Here is a 17,451-nt window from a genome sequence, read left to right on the forward strand (position 1 = left end):
CCCCCTCCTTCTATTGTTTAGCGGCAGGGTTTGTGTGGGCCGCCGGTGCTGTCCCATTATTCCATATAACGTCAGGTTCCTGGCACAGGATCCCTCTTCTTCGTTCACTGAACTCGAAAATTTCGAATTAAACAAAAATTCGAAACTAGATGGAAGATACATTCAAATATTTAAATTTTCAACTAAAAAAAATTAATTTTTAACAAAAAATTTAATAGATAAATTTCCAGTTGAAGAAATTAAGTTTTGACGAAAGGAAAAGAATTTTTAAGAAAATAGTTCAATTTTTAACAAAGGTGATGAATTTTGAACTGAGATTATAAATCTTAAATTAAAAAATTAACTTTTAACGATGTTGTGAAATTTTAACCAAAAACATGATTTTTTAATTAAAACTAATTTTCTATCAAAAGATACCAGTTTGAACAAAATGGATTAATTTTCTACCAGATAATTTAATTTGCAACAAAAAAAATATTTTTTTTTACTCTAAATTGAATATTTACATTTACTAATCAAAAAACTAATTTATAAAAAGATTAATTTACAACTTTAAATCAACATTTTTTAACATTATTTTTTGGCAATTGATTTGACTCTTTCGTTAAAAATTAATCTCTTTTTTGAGGAATTCAACTATATAGCTGAAAAATCTTCTTTATTGAAAATTCTTCGTTTTGTTTGAAAATTTATTTTCCAAGTTAAAAATGCAAATATTTCGTTAAAAATTTAACTTATTTGTTAAAAATGTAATTTCTTGGCTGAACATTAAATTCTATGATAGAAAGTTGAAATATTTTGTTGAAAATTCATCCATTTTTTAGAAATGAAACTATTTTGTGATAAATTTATATGTTTTGTGAAAAATTAACCTTTTCTTAGAAAATAATCTTCTTTGATCAAAATTCCACTATTTGTTTAATAATTTAACTCTTTTGCTGAAAATTCATATTTTGTGTGATAAATTCAACTATACGGATAGAAAATTATATATTTTGTTAAAAATTTGCCTTTTTTAATAGGATATTAATATTCTTCATTGAAAATTCGTTGTTTTGTTTAACAATTTATTTTCTTAAGTTGAAAATGCAAATCTTTTTTTTAATCAACTGATTTCTTAAAAAATATTTGTTGTTGAAAATTTTGTTAGAAATTCAACTACTATTGGATTGAAAATTTGCGTATTTTGTGGAAAAATCTTTTTCTTCACAAATTTAATCTTTTTCGTTGAGAATTCTTCGTTTTGTTTAAGAATTTATCTCCGTAGGTAAAAAATTCAACTATTTGGTTGAAAATTCATGCATTTTCTGAAAAATTTGTCTTTTTTTTAGAAAATTAACTTTATGGTTGAAAATTTGTCGTTTTGATTGTGTATTAATTATCGTAGGTTGAAAACAAAACTATTTTGTTAAAAGTGGAATTTATATGTTCAAAATTTATCTGCTTGGTTAAAAATTCATCTCTTTTGTTTGGAATTCAAGTATTTAGTTGAAAATTCATTTATTCTGTGGCAAATTGATCTTTCTTTAGAAAATTATTCTTTTTAATTGAAAATTTAATTATTTGTTTACAAATTAAAAAGATTTGTTAAAAATTAATTTTTTTGGTTGAAAATTCATTTTTTGGCAAAAAATTTAACTCTTCTGCTGAAAATTCATATTTTTTGTGATAAATTCAACTATATGGATGAAAAATTATATATCTTGTTGTAATTTTGCCTTTTTTTCATTTTTGTAGATTAAAAATGCTAATATTTGTTATAAATTAAAGTATTTGGTTGAAAATTCAGCTTTGTTGTTATAAATTAAACTATTTGGTTCAAAATTCATTTATTTTGTTGAAAATGTATATATTTTTTAAAAATTAATATTGTTGGTTGAAAATTCAACTATTTGTTTCAAAATTAAACTAATTTGTTGAAAGTTTTTTTTTGCTTCAAAATTCATTTCTTTGGCAGAAAATTTAATTAGTTTGTTGAAAATTCATCCCTTTTGTTATAAATTCATGTATTAGGTAGAAAGTTTATCTTTATTGTTAGAAATTAAACTATTTAGTTCAAAAATCATTTATTTTGTTGAAAATTTATACTTTTTGTTTATAAAATTTCTTTTTTTGTTTGAAAATTCGTCGTTTTATTTGAGAATCCATGTTCCTAGGTTAAAAATAAAATTATTTGGTTCAAAATTGAACTTATTTGTTGAAAATTTATCTTCTTGGTTGAAAATTGAACTATTTGTTTAAAAATTAAACTGGTTCGTTAAAAACTTATTTTTTTGGTTGAAAATTCATTTCTTTGGTGGAACACTTAATTCTTTTGTTGAAAATTTATATTTCTTGTTAGAAGTTCAAACATTTGCTTAAAAATTAATGTATCTTCTGGAAATTTTTTTTTCAGAAAATTAATCTTTTTGGTTGAAAATTCGTGTTTTTTCTTCAGAATTCATTTTTGGAGGTTAAAAATTCAAATATTTGATGGAAAATTGAACTTATTTGTTGTAAGTCCATCTTCTAGGTTGACAATTCTGTCTTTGGTAAACAATTTAATTATTTCCTTGAAAATTAATCCCTTTTATTAGAAATTCAAGTATTTCGTTGAAAGTTAATGTATTTTGTGAAAAAGTTAATTTTTTTGGAAAAACTTTAACTTTTTTGTTTAAAAATCATATTTTATTTAATAAATTCAACTACTTAGTTGGAAATTTATGTACTTTGTGTTTTTATAGGTGAAAGGTTCAACTGTTTTTATTGTTTTTTTTTACTAAAATTTCATTTTTTAATTATAATTCAACTGTCATCCAAAATATGAAAATTTCAGTTGAGAATTCATCTTTTATTGTCGAAAAATTCATTTTTTTTTTTTAAATAAAATAAACAAGTAGATTTTACATTTTCAAATTTAAATTTGATTTTGTTTTATTCCAGTTATAAAAGATTATATAACAGTGTTCCAAGATTACTATGCTGATATTGGAATATTAATGGTCAGTGTAAAATAAAAAATTTTTAGCTAGAAATCAGAAGAAAAAAATTTTTTGTTAAAAAATTTTTCAGACACCCTGTTCTAGCATTTTTTACACAATTTCGTATTTTTCAATCTCTGAACAAAGTACTGCTTCAGAAAACTAAAAAAAAATTATGGGTTTCTAAAAATATCATTAAATTGTTGTTGAAGTTTAATAAATCTCAAAAAAAAATTTTAAAACTCAAATCTTTTTGAATATTTCGTGAAAAGTATTTTTTTATGGAAAACCTATAAAAGTCCGGCAATTTTTATTTGAAGAAATGCTAGACACCCTGTTTTAAATAATAAAAAAATATAATCAACCGAAAGTGGCGGTAAAGGAAAAGTTGTGCATAAGGTCAGTGCAAGTAAGAATTTTAATTTAAGCAAAAGCGAAAGTTACTTGAACCTAATTGCTCTATCCTAAAACTTGAAGTTGTGTGTACTTCGAGCCAATCAATATGCTATGAAAGTTCAAATAAGATTTATGAACTTATAATTTTTCCTCGGTTAGAACCTGTTTTTTTTTCTTTTTTAGAAATCGATATCCCTTTCTCGATGTTGGTATTGGCTAGTATTTCTAACATTAATTTTGTTTTGAATACTCGTTAATAAGAGTCGTAAAAGGCTTTTTTTCAAATAGTTATATTAGCACTAATATTTTGAAAATATTTTATACCTATTTTTTATTTTTTCAAAATCGTTTATAATTCTGTTCAGCCAAAAATATTGTTTAATTTTGATTAGCTCAAATTTTAAGTCAGTAGGGTCCGTGAGACCCATGTGTCTGTCATGGCATTATTTGGACGTGTGTCCTTTGAGAGCATAATAAAAAATATATATATATTTCCATAATTATATTAAAATTTTAATTTTACAAATTAAGAATCAATAAGAAAGAAAACAATTTAAAAATTTCAAATAATAAATATAAATTAATGATCATTTTTGAAAACTAAAAGGAATTTTAAAAAGCTATAAATAGTTTCACAGGACTTCTAAAGATTTCAAAAGGGCTGCAATATTTTAGTGTATTTTAAATGATTCCGAGGAGTTTTCAATATTATTCAATAATTTGAAGAGATTTAAAAATATTTTAAAATATTTTTAATTATTTGAATTAATTTTAGGAATGTAAAAACATTCCCCAGAAGTTGCAATAGCTTCAAATAATTTGAAGGAATTGTAAACAATTTTAATGATTTTTAGGTATTTAAAAAAATGCTAAGGTATTGTAAAAAGCTTCAAAAAATTCCAAGTGATTTCAAAATATTTCAAAAGTTTTTAAAGAACCTGAAATATTTTAGGGATTTTTAAAAGGTTCCAATAATTTTAAACAAATTTCTATACTTTAAAATAATTCCACAGGATTTGAATGACTATAGAGTATTTTTTAAAATTAAAAAAAAATATTAAAGAATATTCAATAGTTTCCAAGAATTTAAAAAGATTTCAAAGGATTTAAAATATGTTTAAATATTTTAATAAATTCCGAAGAGCGTTCAGTATCTTACAATGATCTGAAGGAATTCCGAAAGATTTATAGGATTTTCGGGTATTTTCGATGATTTCGAAGAATTTTCGAGCGCTTTGAAAAGTTTATAAATATTTCAAAGAACTTACAATATTTTTGGGCATTTTAAAAGATCTAAAATAATTTTAAATTGCATTATATTATTTTAAATTTTTACAGTGTATTTCAAATATATCAGGATATTTTTAAAATTCGTTATAATTTTTGAGAGGTTTAAAAAGTTTAAAGAGATTTGAAAGAACATACAACTTTTTTGGGTATTTTAAAAGATCCAAAATCAATTTAAATAGCATTTAATAATTTTTTTATTTTACAGCGAATTTTCAAGATTTCGGGAGATTTTCGAAAGTTCTAAAGAATTTATTAAAGCTGTAAAATTTTTAAAGCGATTTCAAAGAATTGGAAATATTTTTGGACATTTTGAAATATTCTAAAGACTTTAAATAGTTTTTAATAATTTTAAAGTTTTCTGGGTATTTTACAAAATTTCAAAGAATTTTTAAGAGATTTAAAAAGATTAAAGAGATTTAAAAATATTGAAAATATTTCGCGGCACTTTAAAAGATCCCGAAGAATGTTATAATATTCTAAAAAATTCTAAAGATTTTGGGATGTTTTTAAAAATCCAAGGAATTGTTAAGGACATTAAAAAGTTTAAAGACTTTTCAAAGAAGCTAAAATATTGTTGGGTATTTTAAAAGATTCAAAACAATTGTAAATTGTATTTAATTATCTTACAATTTTATAGTGAATTTTAAAGATATCGAGGTATTTTTCAAAATTCAATATCATTTTGAAAAGTTTTCAAAAGTTTAAAGAGATTTCAAAAAATGTAAAATGTTTTTTGAGATTTTGAAAGACCCAGAAAAATTTTTAATATCTTTTAATAATTTGAAAAGATTTCTAAGATTTTAAAAGATTTATGGGTATTTTTGTATATCTTATGAATTTTTAAGTACTTTAAAAAGTTTAAAGAGATTTCAAAACACCTAAAGTATTGTTGGGTATTTTGAAAGAGCCAAAATAATTTTAAACATCATTTAATCATTTTAAAATTTTCTCGCGAATTTGAAAGCTTTCGGGGTATTTTCGAAAATTTTTAACAATTTTTAAGATCTGTAAAATGTTTAAAGAGATTTTAAAAAATTCACAATATTTTCGATAATTTCAAAAAAGATTCCGAAGAATTTTTAATAGCTTCAAATAACTTTAAAAGATTTTAAAGATTTTAGGGTATTTTATAAAATTTCAAAGAATTTTAAAGAGGTGTAAAATGTTTAAAGAGATTTCGAAGAATTTGAAATATTTCAGAGTATTTTAATAAATGCCGGAGGTTTTTAAGTAGAATTTAATAATTAAAAATATTGAAAGTAATTTGAAAGATTACAAGGTATTTTGAAAATTGTCAATGGTATTTTAGAAGCTTTAAAAAGTTAAGAAAGAAAGGAAATCCCAAACCATTTTTAAGAACTCTCAAAATATTAAAGATATTTCAAAGAATTTAACATATTTTTTGGTACTTTAAAACATCTCAAAGAATTTTAAAAGATTTAGAAAAATGTAAAAGGTTTTGGGGTATTTTTAAAAATTCAAGGAATTTTTAAGATCTTTAAAAACATTAAAGAGATTTCAAGGAACCATAAATATTGTTGGGTTCTTGAAAAGATCCAAAATAATTTTAAATAAAATTCAATAATTTTAAAAGATTGTAGATAATTGTACAGATCTCGCGTTATTCTCAAAAATTCAAAAGAATTTTTAAGAGCTTTGAAAAGATTAAAGAGAACTCAAAGAATTTGAATTGTTTTCGGGGATTTTTAAAAATCCCGAAGAATTTCAAATAGAATTAAATGATTTAAAGAGATTCCAAAGGCTTTCAAAGATTTTTGGGTATTTTAAAAATTCCTAATAATTTTTAAGAGCTTGAAGAAGATTAAAGGGATTCAAAATAATTTGAAATATTTTTGGGAATTTTAAAAGATCCCGAAGAATTAAAAAAAAGTCCATAGAATTTCAAAAATTTTCAGGTATTTTTTAAAATCCAAAGAATTTTTAAAGACTTTCAAAAGTTTAAAGAGATGTCAAAGAACCTAAGATATTATTTGGTACTTTAAAACATCCCAAAATTTTTTTAAAATTCCAAAGAAATTAAAAATTTTTTAGGTCAATTTAAAAATTCTAAGAATTTTAGAGAACTTCAAAAAGTTTAAAGAGATTTAAAAAACTTTTAAATGATTCTAGAAAATTAAAAATATTTTAGGATATTTTCGAAAATTAAAAAAAAAAGTTAAAAGTCATAGACTTTTTAATGAGATTTGAGAGAATCTTTAAGATTTCTGGATATTTTTTTTTATTCCAAGGAATTTTTTAATAGATCCCAAAGAATTTTAAAAAGATTTCAATAATTTTTGAAGACGCCCAAGAATTTTAAAGATTTCTGGGTATTTTTGAAGATTCGAAATAAGTTCCAAGAGCTCAAAAAGGATTAAAGATATATCAAAGTATTTAAAATGGTTTTCGGTATTTTCAAGTATCCCAAAGTATTGGAAGACTCAAAATAATTTTTCAAAGAAATTTCAGATATTTCCACGGAATTTTATAATATTATATTAAATTCCAAAGAATCTATTTAAAGGACTTGAGGGATTATGTATAAGGTTCCAAAAATTTTAAAATATTTTAAGTTTTCCAAATTTGTCAAGGATTTCAAAAGTGTTTAATTTTGTTTTTTAATTTAGAAAATTATAAAAGATTTTAAGAAATTTGAAACTGATATTAATAATTTGGTTTAAAAAATTGTCTTGTCGTTTTAAAGAATTTACTAGAGTTTCGGGAAATAATTACAGATTATACAGGCTCCATGAGTTTTTAGATATTTTAAAACATTCAAAATGATTTTATAAGATTTTCAAAGAATTCAATGAATTTAAGAGATTTTGAAAACTCTTAACGTATTTTAATAAATTTTTCAGGATTTCAAGAAATATCGTCAGATTTCACGGTATTTTATGGAGTTTTGTATGATCTGAATGGATTTCATAGAATTCAATCTCAAGAAGTGGTTTCGCAGGAGTTCAAAGATTTTACAAGATTTTCAAATATTTTTGTTTGCAATTCTTTGAATACATTGCGTTTAAAAAATTTTTTTAATTCTTCTCGAATCTTGTCTCAAACCTCGCCTCGAATATCGTCTCGAATCTCGTCTCGAATATCGTCGCGAACCTCGTCTCGAATTTCGTCTCGAATCTCATCTCGAATTCTCGAACTCTCAAATCTAGAATTATATATTTATAAAGTTACAGGAATTTTGTTCTTCCAATATTAGAGTTCAGGAGAAATGAAAAATCATGAAAAAATACGAAATTTCAAAAAATGAGGTTTTGCTGCTTTTGTTTATTAGTGTAAAAAAAAGGAGATTGAGTCATGGACGTCTTACTGTCAACGATCGTCACGCTATGTTGGCAGCTATAAAATTATATTTGCTGAGCATAATGACCCTGTCAGTAATGTGGATAGACCTGATACGTAAACACCTTCCAGATTCCACAACGGCAATCAGTTTTCACAATTTATGAACTGAATTATTGGTCAACGACTGCGAGATTTTTTTCAACCCGGTACCCGGAAAGGAAACATTCGCGAATTGGAATCAATTAAATTCACTTTCTCGTATCGCTGAAAAGTGATATGATTCTAATCTTTTAATTCACAGGTATACCAGCCACCTTAAATTATATATCATTAGACACAAATCCGAGTGGGTCGCCGAAATTAACTCCCTATCCAAACTGGTCCCAAAATACGGCCGGAGCCTGCGGCAGTGGACTCACGACTGTCTATAGGTGCAAAATCTTACAATTATTTTTTTTGCGGATAATTATATAAATAAAAAGTTTAATTTTTTTGGACATTTTCTTTTATTATAGAATTCATGCAGATGCATGTGACAGACTTTGGGTTTTGGATACCGGAACTATTGGAATAGGAAATACGACTGTACAGGCTTGTCCATACACCCTCAACGTTTTCGATTTGACAACTGATAAACTCCTCAGGCAATATAAACTTCGACCAGACGATGTCAATCAGGTTTGTTTAAAAAAATAATTACCTTAAGTTTAAATCACGCGCCTTTTTCAGTGTTTTGTGGGTCGACGGTGACACTACGCTACTCTTGCGCGCGAAATTCAAATTTTAAATCTTAAATTTCCTCATTTTTTAATTTGTTTACAGTAAATCCCATGAATTTAATTAATTTTCTTAAAACAATTGACTGAAATGTTACTTTTTTGACTGAAAATTGATCTGTTTGACTATTTTAAACTATCATCAACTCAGGTTTAAGAAGCTTTGAAAAAGGTACGCATGTGTACCGAAACGTCAGGAAGTTTCAAAAGGACTTTTTTCTATCAAATAAATATCTGAGTTTCGAAGAACATGTTTTTTTGACTCATATTTATTTTTTCGATTTACGATTGGACCGTAAGACATAAATAATTTGAAATCTACGATTTGAAATCAAAAAATAAAATTGTGGCAAAACAGATCCATTTTAATCCGAAAGGATTCAGGTTCAAACAAATATTTGAATTGCAAACTAAAAAGGTTAATTTTCTACTAACCATGGAGTAGTTCAATTTTTTTTAACAAAATTAATTCCATACTAAGAGCAAAATTAAATTTTTTTAAAGTTGTTCAATCTTTAATTATAGATTCAAATTCGTAACCGAAAACTTGATATTTCAAGAGGCTAATTATTTTAATAAAAAAAATGAATTTTGAACCGAATGGTTGTTTTTTACAAAAAAAAAATTGTTAAAGAAATAGTTCAATTTTCAATTAGAAAAGATAAATTTTCAACCAATAATGGAATAATCGTCCTTTTTTAAATCCAACTGTTTTTTTTTATTTCAAATCAAAATCGGTTTTAATTTTTACAAAAGTATTTTATTTTTCATTTTGGATTCATATTTTTTGATTTAAAGTAAAGACAAATTTGCTAACAAAAAAGATGAATCCCTAATAAAAAATTTCAATTAAATAAAATTCATTTTTCAAACACTTTTGAACTAATAAAGACAAATTATAAACAAAAATTGGAATATTTTAATTTTCAATTAAAAAGGTTCACGTTTAACAAGAAAATGAAACTCTTCAAGAAAATAGTTTAATTTTTAACAAAAGCGTTTAATTTTCAAATCAGAAGATTAATTATTCCACTAAGAAAGATCAATTTCAAAAAATTTTATTTTGGCACTATGAAATGTAAATTTTTACTTATAATGGAATAGTTAAAACTATTAATTTGAAACGAAAATAAGGAATTTCTAAAAAAATACTTGAATTTTGGAAACTAAATTTGAATTTCAACAAAAGATTTTAACTTTCAACCGAATGGTTGAATTTTTAATCTAAAGAAATTAATTCTGAACCAAAAATATAACAGCAGACTTTGAAAAAGGGTAAAATCCAAATTTCAAATTTTCTTAAGCCTAAAAATTTAAAAACTTCTGCAATTTTCTGAATTTCGCGAATTTTCAAAACTTAAAAATTTTCAGGAAATATTCTATAAATTTAGAAAATTTGAAAAATTTGAAATATCATTAAAATGTTTAAATTTCAATATTTTGACATTTAAAAAAAGAGAGCAAATTTTTGCTATTTTAGGAATTCGGGATAAATTTCCACAATATGAAAACTTACACAGATTTTTTAATTTTTGAAAATTACTCATAAGATTTCTACGAGAGTTGTCGAGAAGATTATAATCGTTTATATCATAAACAAATTGAATGAACAATTGCAGTAGTCAGGCTTTTTTCGATAGATAAAATTAATAATTATAATTATAATAAAGTTATGATATATGTTATCATTTTATTTATAAAAAATTAATATGGAAGGCCATTAAAATCTTAATATACGCACTGTATTCTTAAGAACGATTTTTTAAAAGAATGTTTTAAAGCATTTTCTTTAAATTAAATTAAATTTTTTCATATTTCAACATAAATAAGTTTCATTAAAAAAAATTGGAAACAAAGTTATTTAAATAAATTCCATTTTTAAAATATTTGAAAATTAATGAACGAATGTTGACCAATATTCCACTAGACTAAAAGTAATAATTTTCAGGGAAAAAACGAATTAAGAAAATTATTTCAACATATTCTATTAGTTTAAATAATAAAAAATTAATAAACTAATGTTATTAAATATTTCAACGGGCTAATAGTAATTATTTTAAGGAAAAAAACAACAAATTTTCAACAAAAAAATCTAAACAATTTCCATTTGTTTAATAATTAAAGATTAATTAAACAATAAAAATAAATATTCCACTAGACCAATATTAATAATTTTAAGTAAAAAAAACATGGAAAACTTCCAGTAAAAAACGGCATCTGTTAAAAAAATTTTTTTGTTTAAATTACGGAATTTCTTTTCTTGGAATTGGAAAAAATGGGAGGGGGGGGACGTTTCCCTCCAAAAAAAGCGGGTTTGAGCCACCCTAGTGGACACACCTTTATCACAACTTTTGCCTTTTAATTTATTTTTCGTCCCGCGTGAGGGTTTTCAAGAAAAAAATTTTAATATTTTTAATGCTATTTTTAATGATCAAAACCAAAAGAGGAACTATCAACAATTTATTCATGTCAAATTAATTCATTTTTACATTCTTATCAGAGAAGGTATGAAATTTGTGTAAAATAAGACCCCCCCCCTCCCTCCTCTAAGTTTTTGTGAAATATCCATGCATATACGTCTGTCTGTCTGCGTGCATGATAACTTTGGAAAAAATTAATCTTAGATTGGCTTTTTCAATATTTTACAGACCAATTGTTTTTTTAAATTCAAAAATTTTTTATATGAAAAAATGTCAAGAAAAGAAAAATGTTGATTTTGATAGCCCTACAAGATTATCATAACAACTGGTTGAGTTTCAAGGAAAAACTCAAGTGCGAAGCACGAGATGCGTGATGCGAATGTGTTCGTTAAAGCCGAAAGAGCTTTAACAAAAGAGAATTCACAATCACGCGCGAGGTAAATACGTTTTCGAGCGCAATGCACAAGATAAATATATTATAGAGCTCGAAGCACGACAAGTAACAGTCGCGCGCCCTAGGCGCGCTCAAAATGGCGAGCCGCACGTGCAGCGTGCTATGAGAATCTGCCCGCAAAGTGGACAGATTTTTTCCTATACAAAATTGTACTATTATTAGAGAGCGTTCATATATTCCGTAACGTTATTTTAAACACTTTGACCTTCCCACACCCTAACTGCAGTTACGTAATATTTTCTTTGTATTATTTTAAAAAATTTAACAGACGTTTTGTAAATAAAAATAGATTTTCAGGATGAAGTGTGGTATAGAAATAAATTAAACAATATTTTGACGTAACACAACAATGCTTTTTTGATATTTGTTTAGTTACACATATCTTAAATTTATTTACAAGGGAAGAAGTATCAGTATTTTTTCAAAGAATTATATAAGTTTTATCATTTTCATGAGACAATTAGGAAAGATTTTAAATATTCAAGATGTGCCAAGAAAAGAATGCAGAAGATTTAAAAAATATATATTTTATTTTACAGGATTTTACAAATTATTTAAAAAATGTCAGCCTTTTCGAAAAATATTTAGATGTTTTATAATTTCAGAAGAAATAATAAATATTCCATAAATTTTCGGAAAACCTTTCCAGGTTTAAAATATTTGAAGTCTATGCAAACCCTCTTGAATTCCCAGAAATATTTGTAAATGAATCCAATTTTTTCTTAAAATGTTGAACAATCATTTAAAGTATAAAAAATTTACCTGAAAATCTTCCAAAATTTCTTACGAATTTGAAGAAAATTATAAAATCTTTATAAATATTTCCTATTCTTCAATAAAAAATCTAGATTTAGAAAAATATATATTTTACGGGATTTTACAAAACAATAGGAAAAGTTCGATCCCTTGTAGAATTAAATATCTACACAATACTTCTTAAATTCTTAAAAATTTTATTATCTGACTGGGATTTTTCTTGAAATTTAGAAAAGTTATTTAAAATCTAAATTGCTGCCTAAAATAATAATTTTAAAATCTTCTGCAGTTTAAAAATCTTCTTTATTCTTGTAAATTTTCGCAATATTTGTAGAATTTTATAGTTGAATTCACTTTTTATTTTTTAATCTTACAAAATTAAAAGATTTTGCTTTAAAATCTTCTACTCTTTCTCGAAATTTAAGGAAATATTTGATCTTTTGAAATCTTTTTTGAATTTTCTGCTGAAGCTCATTTTTCAAATTAAAAATTCTTAAGAAATTGTTTTTGGAACCTAAAGAATTTATGTCATTATCCTGAATTTTAAAAAAAGTCCTAAAATTTCTTATAAATTTTTATTGTTTTTTAATAGTGTTAAAACTTGTAAGTATCTCTTTAATTTACTAAAATTTATTCTAAAATTATTTATTTTGTCACGATGTTGCTTTAAACACTTGTTAACCCTTTTTTTTACTTTATAAAATAATATGAAAGGTTTTTGAATATTTTTTAAGGAGCTCTTAGAAGTCATTAGTAAAAAATTGTTTTGAAATTTTCCCATGAAACTAAATTATATATTTTTCCTTCTCTTGACGCCCAAAAAATTAAGTTTACCTAAATTTAAATTAAATCACGGAAAATGGAAATAACTTTATTGAAATATTCTATATTATTTTTTAAGAATTTTGAAAACTTCAAAATTAACAATTATGATTTCAGAACAATTATTTTAACCCAAATATTCACAGATCTTTTAACAACATTTCACAATATCGGAGGAACCATGAAAAATTATATAATTGTAATACAATTATTTAAAAGAAAAAATGAAACATTCATTAAAAAAGTAATAGCCAATATTTAATTACATAATCTGAGAGGAAATAACATATTTATGTTACAAAATGTTAAAAAATTTAAATCTAATCTTTATATAATTTGATATTTGATATTTTATTCTTAAATTTTAATTTATATTATAATATTATTAAACTTAATGACTTCAGGATATATCTATTTATTTAATAATACTTTATGTTATTTGACAAAATTAGATTTTAAGATAAAATTTTTAAATTGTTCTTGTAACAATGAATAAACCAATTTAAAATTGATTTAAATTATATTTAATTTAAAATTTGTAATTAATTGAAAAATATGAAATATGAATATAATATTAGTATAAAAAATTATAAGCATGCATAACATAATATTGTTAACCTTTATAATTTGCTAATATAGAACTCATGAGATTATTATTATCATAACTAAAACGTGAACAAAAAAAAATTTTTTATGACTTAATTATGTAAAATTTAGAATTGATATAGCTCCAGTATTCAATAGTTAATAAATGTTGATTAGATAACGTTAAAATAAAAATACTATATTCTTTAATTTTAATCTAAAAATAATAAGTTTTTCAATATTAAATCTTTAACATAATTAAAACATTGATATAATACATTTATTTAATTGTAATTTAGCTTATAGTAACTTTAGATTTAAACCCCAATGCTCAATTATATTTTATATAATAATATTATTAAACTTGATGATTTCACAATATATCTATTAATTTAATAATCTTTTTTTAAATGTAATTTCAAGATAAATTTTAACTAATTATTACTTTAACAAATATAGCTCAAATATTAAATAGTTAATAAATTTTGATTAGATAAAGTTAAAATAAAAATACGATATTATTTAATTTTAATCTAAAATTAATAAGTTTTTCATCATTAAATCATTAACATAATTAAAACGTTAATATAATAAATTTATATAATTGTAATTTAGCTCATAATAACTTTAGGGTTTGATACAAAATTTAATTATAATTTATATAATATCTAAAAAAGCGTAATGATTTTTTTATTCTAAAACACTAAGAATATATTTAACAATAATTTTACACCGTTTTTTGGAGAAAAGATTTACTAATGTTAAATTCATCTCACATATACGTAATAAATAATGATTAACTTAATAATTTTGTACGAAAATCAACTTTTCATAAAAACAACGATCAAAATCTTCAAAAAGACGTAATCTTATTTTTTTGTAGTATTTTTTAGAAAATTGCGAATACTACTAGTTTCCTAGTAGTAAACTATTAAGCACGGTCCAGTTCAGATTTCGCTACCATCTTCATTTGAGTCTTGCGGTTCTGGACTGGTAGCTTTAAAGAAAATCCGCAAGGGCGCGACGTGCCGCCTCTCGCGCAACAAAAATGACGCATCGAGTGTTTAAGACAGCAGTCCACACGTAACGAATCATAATTGCCTGTAGCAGAGACTACTGTGACCAACATGGCGCTTCCTTCAGAGCGAAGCTCTTTCATTGCTACCTTCCAGCTGAAGTTTTCTTTTTAAATTAATATTCCACAAATTTTGGGGAATTTTAGTTACATAAATTTATGTGTTTTTAAGCGTAAGATATGTTCCCCATTAAATCTTGGGTAAATTTGAGCACTTTTAAATATTTCAAAAAAGTTCATGGAGATTTCCGTAAATAATAAGTATTTTGACAAACTTTTAGGGGACGTTCCACAAATTTTGGGGAGTTTGGTTACTATGCCACGCGGATGTATTATCATATGACCCCTACTAGAACCCGATCTAGGATAAGTCGGATGACCTGACTAGCCCCCGACTAATCTACCGTAACGCTACTGGTCGGGGGCTAGTCAGATGACCCGACTTTAAGTGGGGTCGAATGGTCGGGAACCAGATTAGTGCCCGATTTGAATTTCTACACGGGTTGCTTATACTATTTAAAAGAATGGAATTTTAAGATTGACTTAAAATAAATATTACTTTAACATTGAATAAACCAATTGAAAATTTATTATTAAAAATAACAGCTGTTATTGAAAGTGAAAATAAAGACACAAATTAAAATAATTCTTGGAGAGCGATAAAAGTAGAAATATAGTTTTAAGTTCGATTAATTTTATACATTTAAAACAGTGGTCGCCATAAATTATGTGCTTGAATCCACTATGTAAGATTCAGCCTCTATGCGCTACTAATGGAGGTTACGAGTTTGCATATATAGGACAATAATACTACCAGATTCCTGGACTAATCATTAAACTGGTATTTGCCTTGTTCTACTCGTAGAATACCTTCATAGCAAACATCGCAGTGGATCTTGGAAAGAACGGATGTGATGATGCCTTCGCCTATTTGTCAGACGAACTTGGTTACGGTTTGATAGTTTATTCCTGGGCCCTAAATAAGTCCTGGCGAGTGACTCACGGTTACTTCATGCCAGACCCCTTGACTGGTGATTATAACATCGGAGGACTTAATTTCCAATGGAGTGAGGAGGGCATTTTCGGACTCAGCCTGTCGCCCTTGGCCGCCGATGGCTTCAGAACTCTCTTTTTCCATCCTCTAAGCAGCAATCGGGAATTCGCGGTATCGACCAAAATTCTCAGAGACGAACAGCTGGCCCTCGATAGTTATCACGACTTTCAGGTAATAGAACCCTTCGACACCTTTGCCCTGATTTACGACATTTTAAATCTTTTTACCAGATTTTAATTCTTTTTCGGCATATTGACTTTAATCTACTTCAGGGAAGTGTGAAAAGTTTCACCCGGGATCAAACATTATAAGGTTTCATCTCGGGTGATTGGAAGGTGTTTTGATTTGGGAATCATTATTTTTAAATCTAAAATTCAAATATTGCAATTCTGCAAAAAAAAAAATTTTTAGGTGCTTCCTGAAAGAGGTCCACTCTCACATTCAACGGCTGAAATTATGGATGAAAATGGACTTCAGTTCTTTAATTTAATCGATAAAAACGCCGTTGGATGTTGGAACTCAATTTTGCCCTACAGTCCAGCCAATCAAGCAATCGTTGCGAGGCATGACGAGGCTATGATATTTCCTGCTGACGTCAAGGTAATTAAAATTTAAAAAATTTTAATTAGATTCAAATCCAAATTGAAAATCCTAATTAACGACCAATCATCAAATTGATGCAAACTCCTGTTAGCAAAACAAGAATCCGACGACGAAATTTGGACCACAACGAACAAACAAAAAAGCTCCTATTGCAATCTGAACAAAAAATTATTTTCGGACAAAAGGAAAAAAGAGGAAAGAAAAATTAGAGGCAGCCAATCAAATCCCCTTCCTTTTTTTTTCTTTTTTTTTGTCTTCTTTATTTTTCTTACTATCATATTACAATAAAATAACATTCAAAATAAAAATAAAAAATAAAAATAAAATTGCATTACCAACGTTCCGGTGGACCCTTATGAAGGCAAAAAAATGTAAATAGTTAGAAAATTGACAGCATCGCAGAACAGGTACTTTATCCTTGATACCTGAGAAACAAACATTTTTCTTTCCTCTTTTTTATTTTTGTCCGAAAATTATTTTTTCAGATTGCAATAGGACCTTTTTTTATTTGTACGATTTGGTCCAAATTTTGTCGTTGGATTCTTGCTATTTTGTGTGCGCACACTAGCGCGCTAACTTTTGTGTTCATTCGCATCAATAATCTCATTTTCGAATAATTATTTATTTGTTTTTTATTTCTGATTGTTTTAATTATTGATTAAATTTACACTAAATAAAAAAAAACACATGTGCATATAATCTAAAAAATTGAATTCATATACTCATTCCACGACATAATAATCATTTCAAAAAGTCATACAATTGTAATAGATATATGTTAAAAATAAATAAACTTTTTTGATACATGTCATATCAAATATTGAATTACATAACCTTAAGATACACAATTAACTTTTGTTGTTAAATAAAGAAAAAGTAAAATTCAATATTTATGTTATTTCGTGCATGTAATAAATAATAAAACAATATTTTTGTTATTCACAATATTTACAAGTTGAA

The 17,451-nt window shown here is 25.1% G+C and overlaps 1 protein-coding gene across 2 annotated transcripts in view; it reads left to right on the forward strand.

Moving 5' to 3' along the window:
* Positions 1-17,451, forward strand: part of LOC117173275 (protein yellow-like) — a 46,996-nt gene that overhangs the window by 20,622 nt on the left and 8,923 nt on the right. For both annotated transcript variants that reach the window (XM_033361749.1, XM_033361750.1), the window contains exons 3-6: positions 8,248-8,377; positions 8,462-8,624; positions 15,700-16,059; positions 16,300-16,488. In XM_033361749.1, coding sequence (XP_033217640.1) covers positions 8,248-8,377; positions 8,462-8,624; positions 15,700-16,059; positions 16,300-16,488 — 842 coding nt within the window. The remainder of the gene's footprint in view (positions 1-8,247; positions 8,378-8,461; positions 8,625-15,699; positions 16,060-16,299; positions 16,489-17,451) is intronic.

Source organism: Belonocnema kinseyi, chromosome 5 (assembly GCF_010883055.1).
Source record: "Belonocnema kinseyi isolate 2016_QV_RU_SX_M_011 chromosome 5, B_treatae_v1, whole genome shotgun sequence".
NCBI classification, from domain to species: Eukaryota; Metazoa; Arthropoda; class Insecta; order Hymenoptera; family Cynipidae; genus Belonocnema; species Belonocnema kinseyi.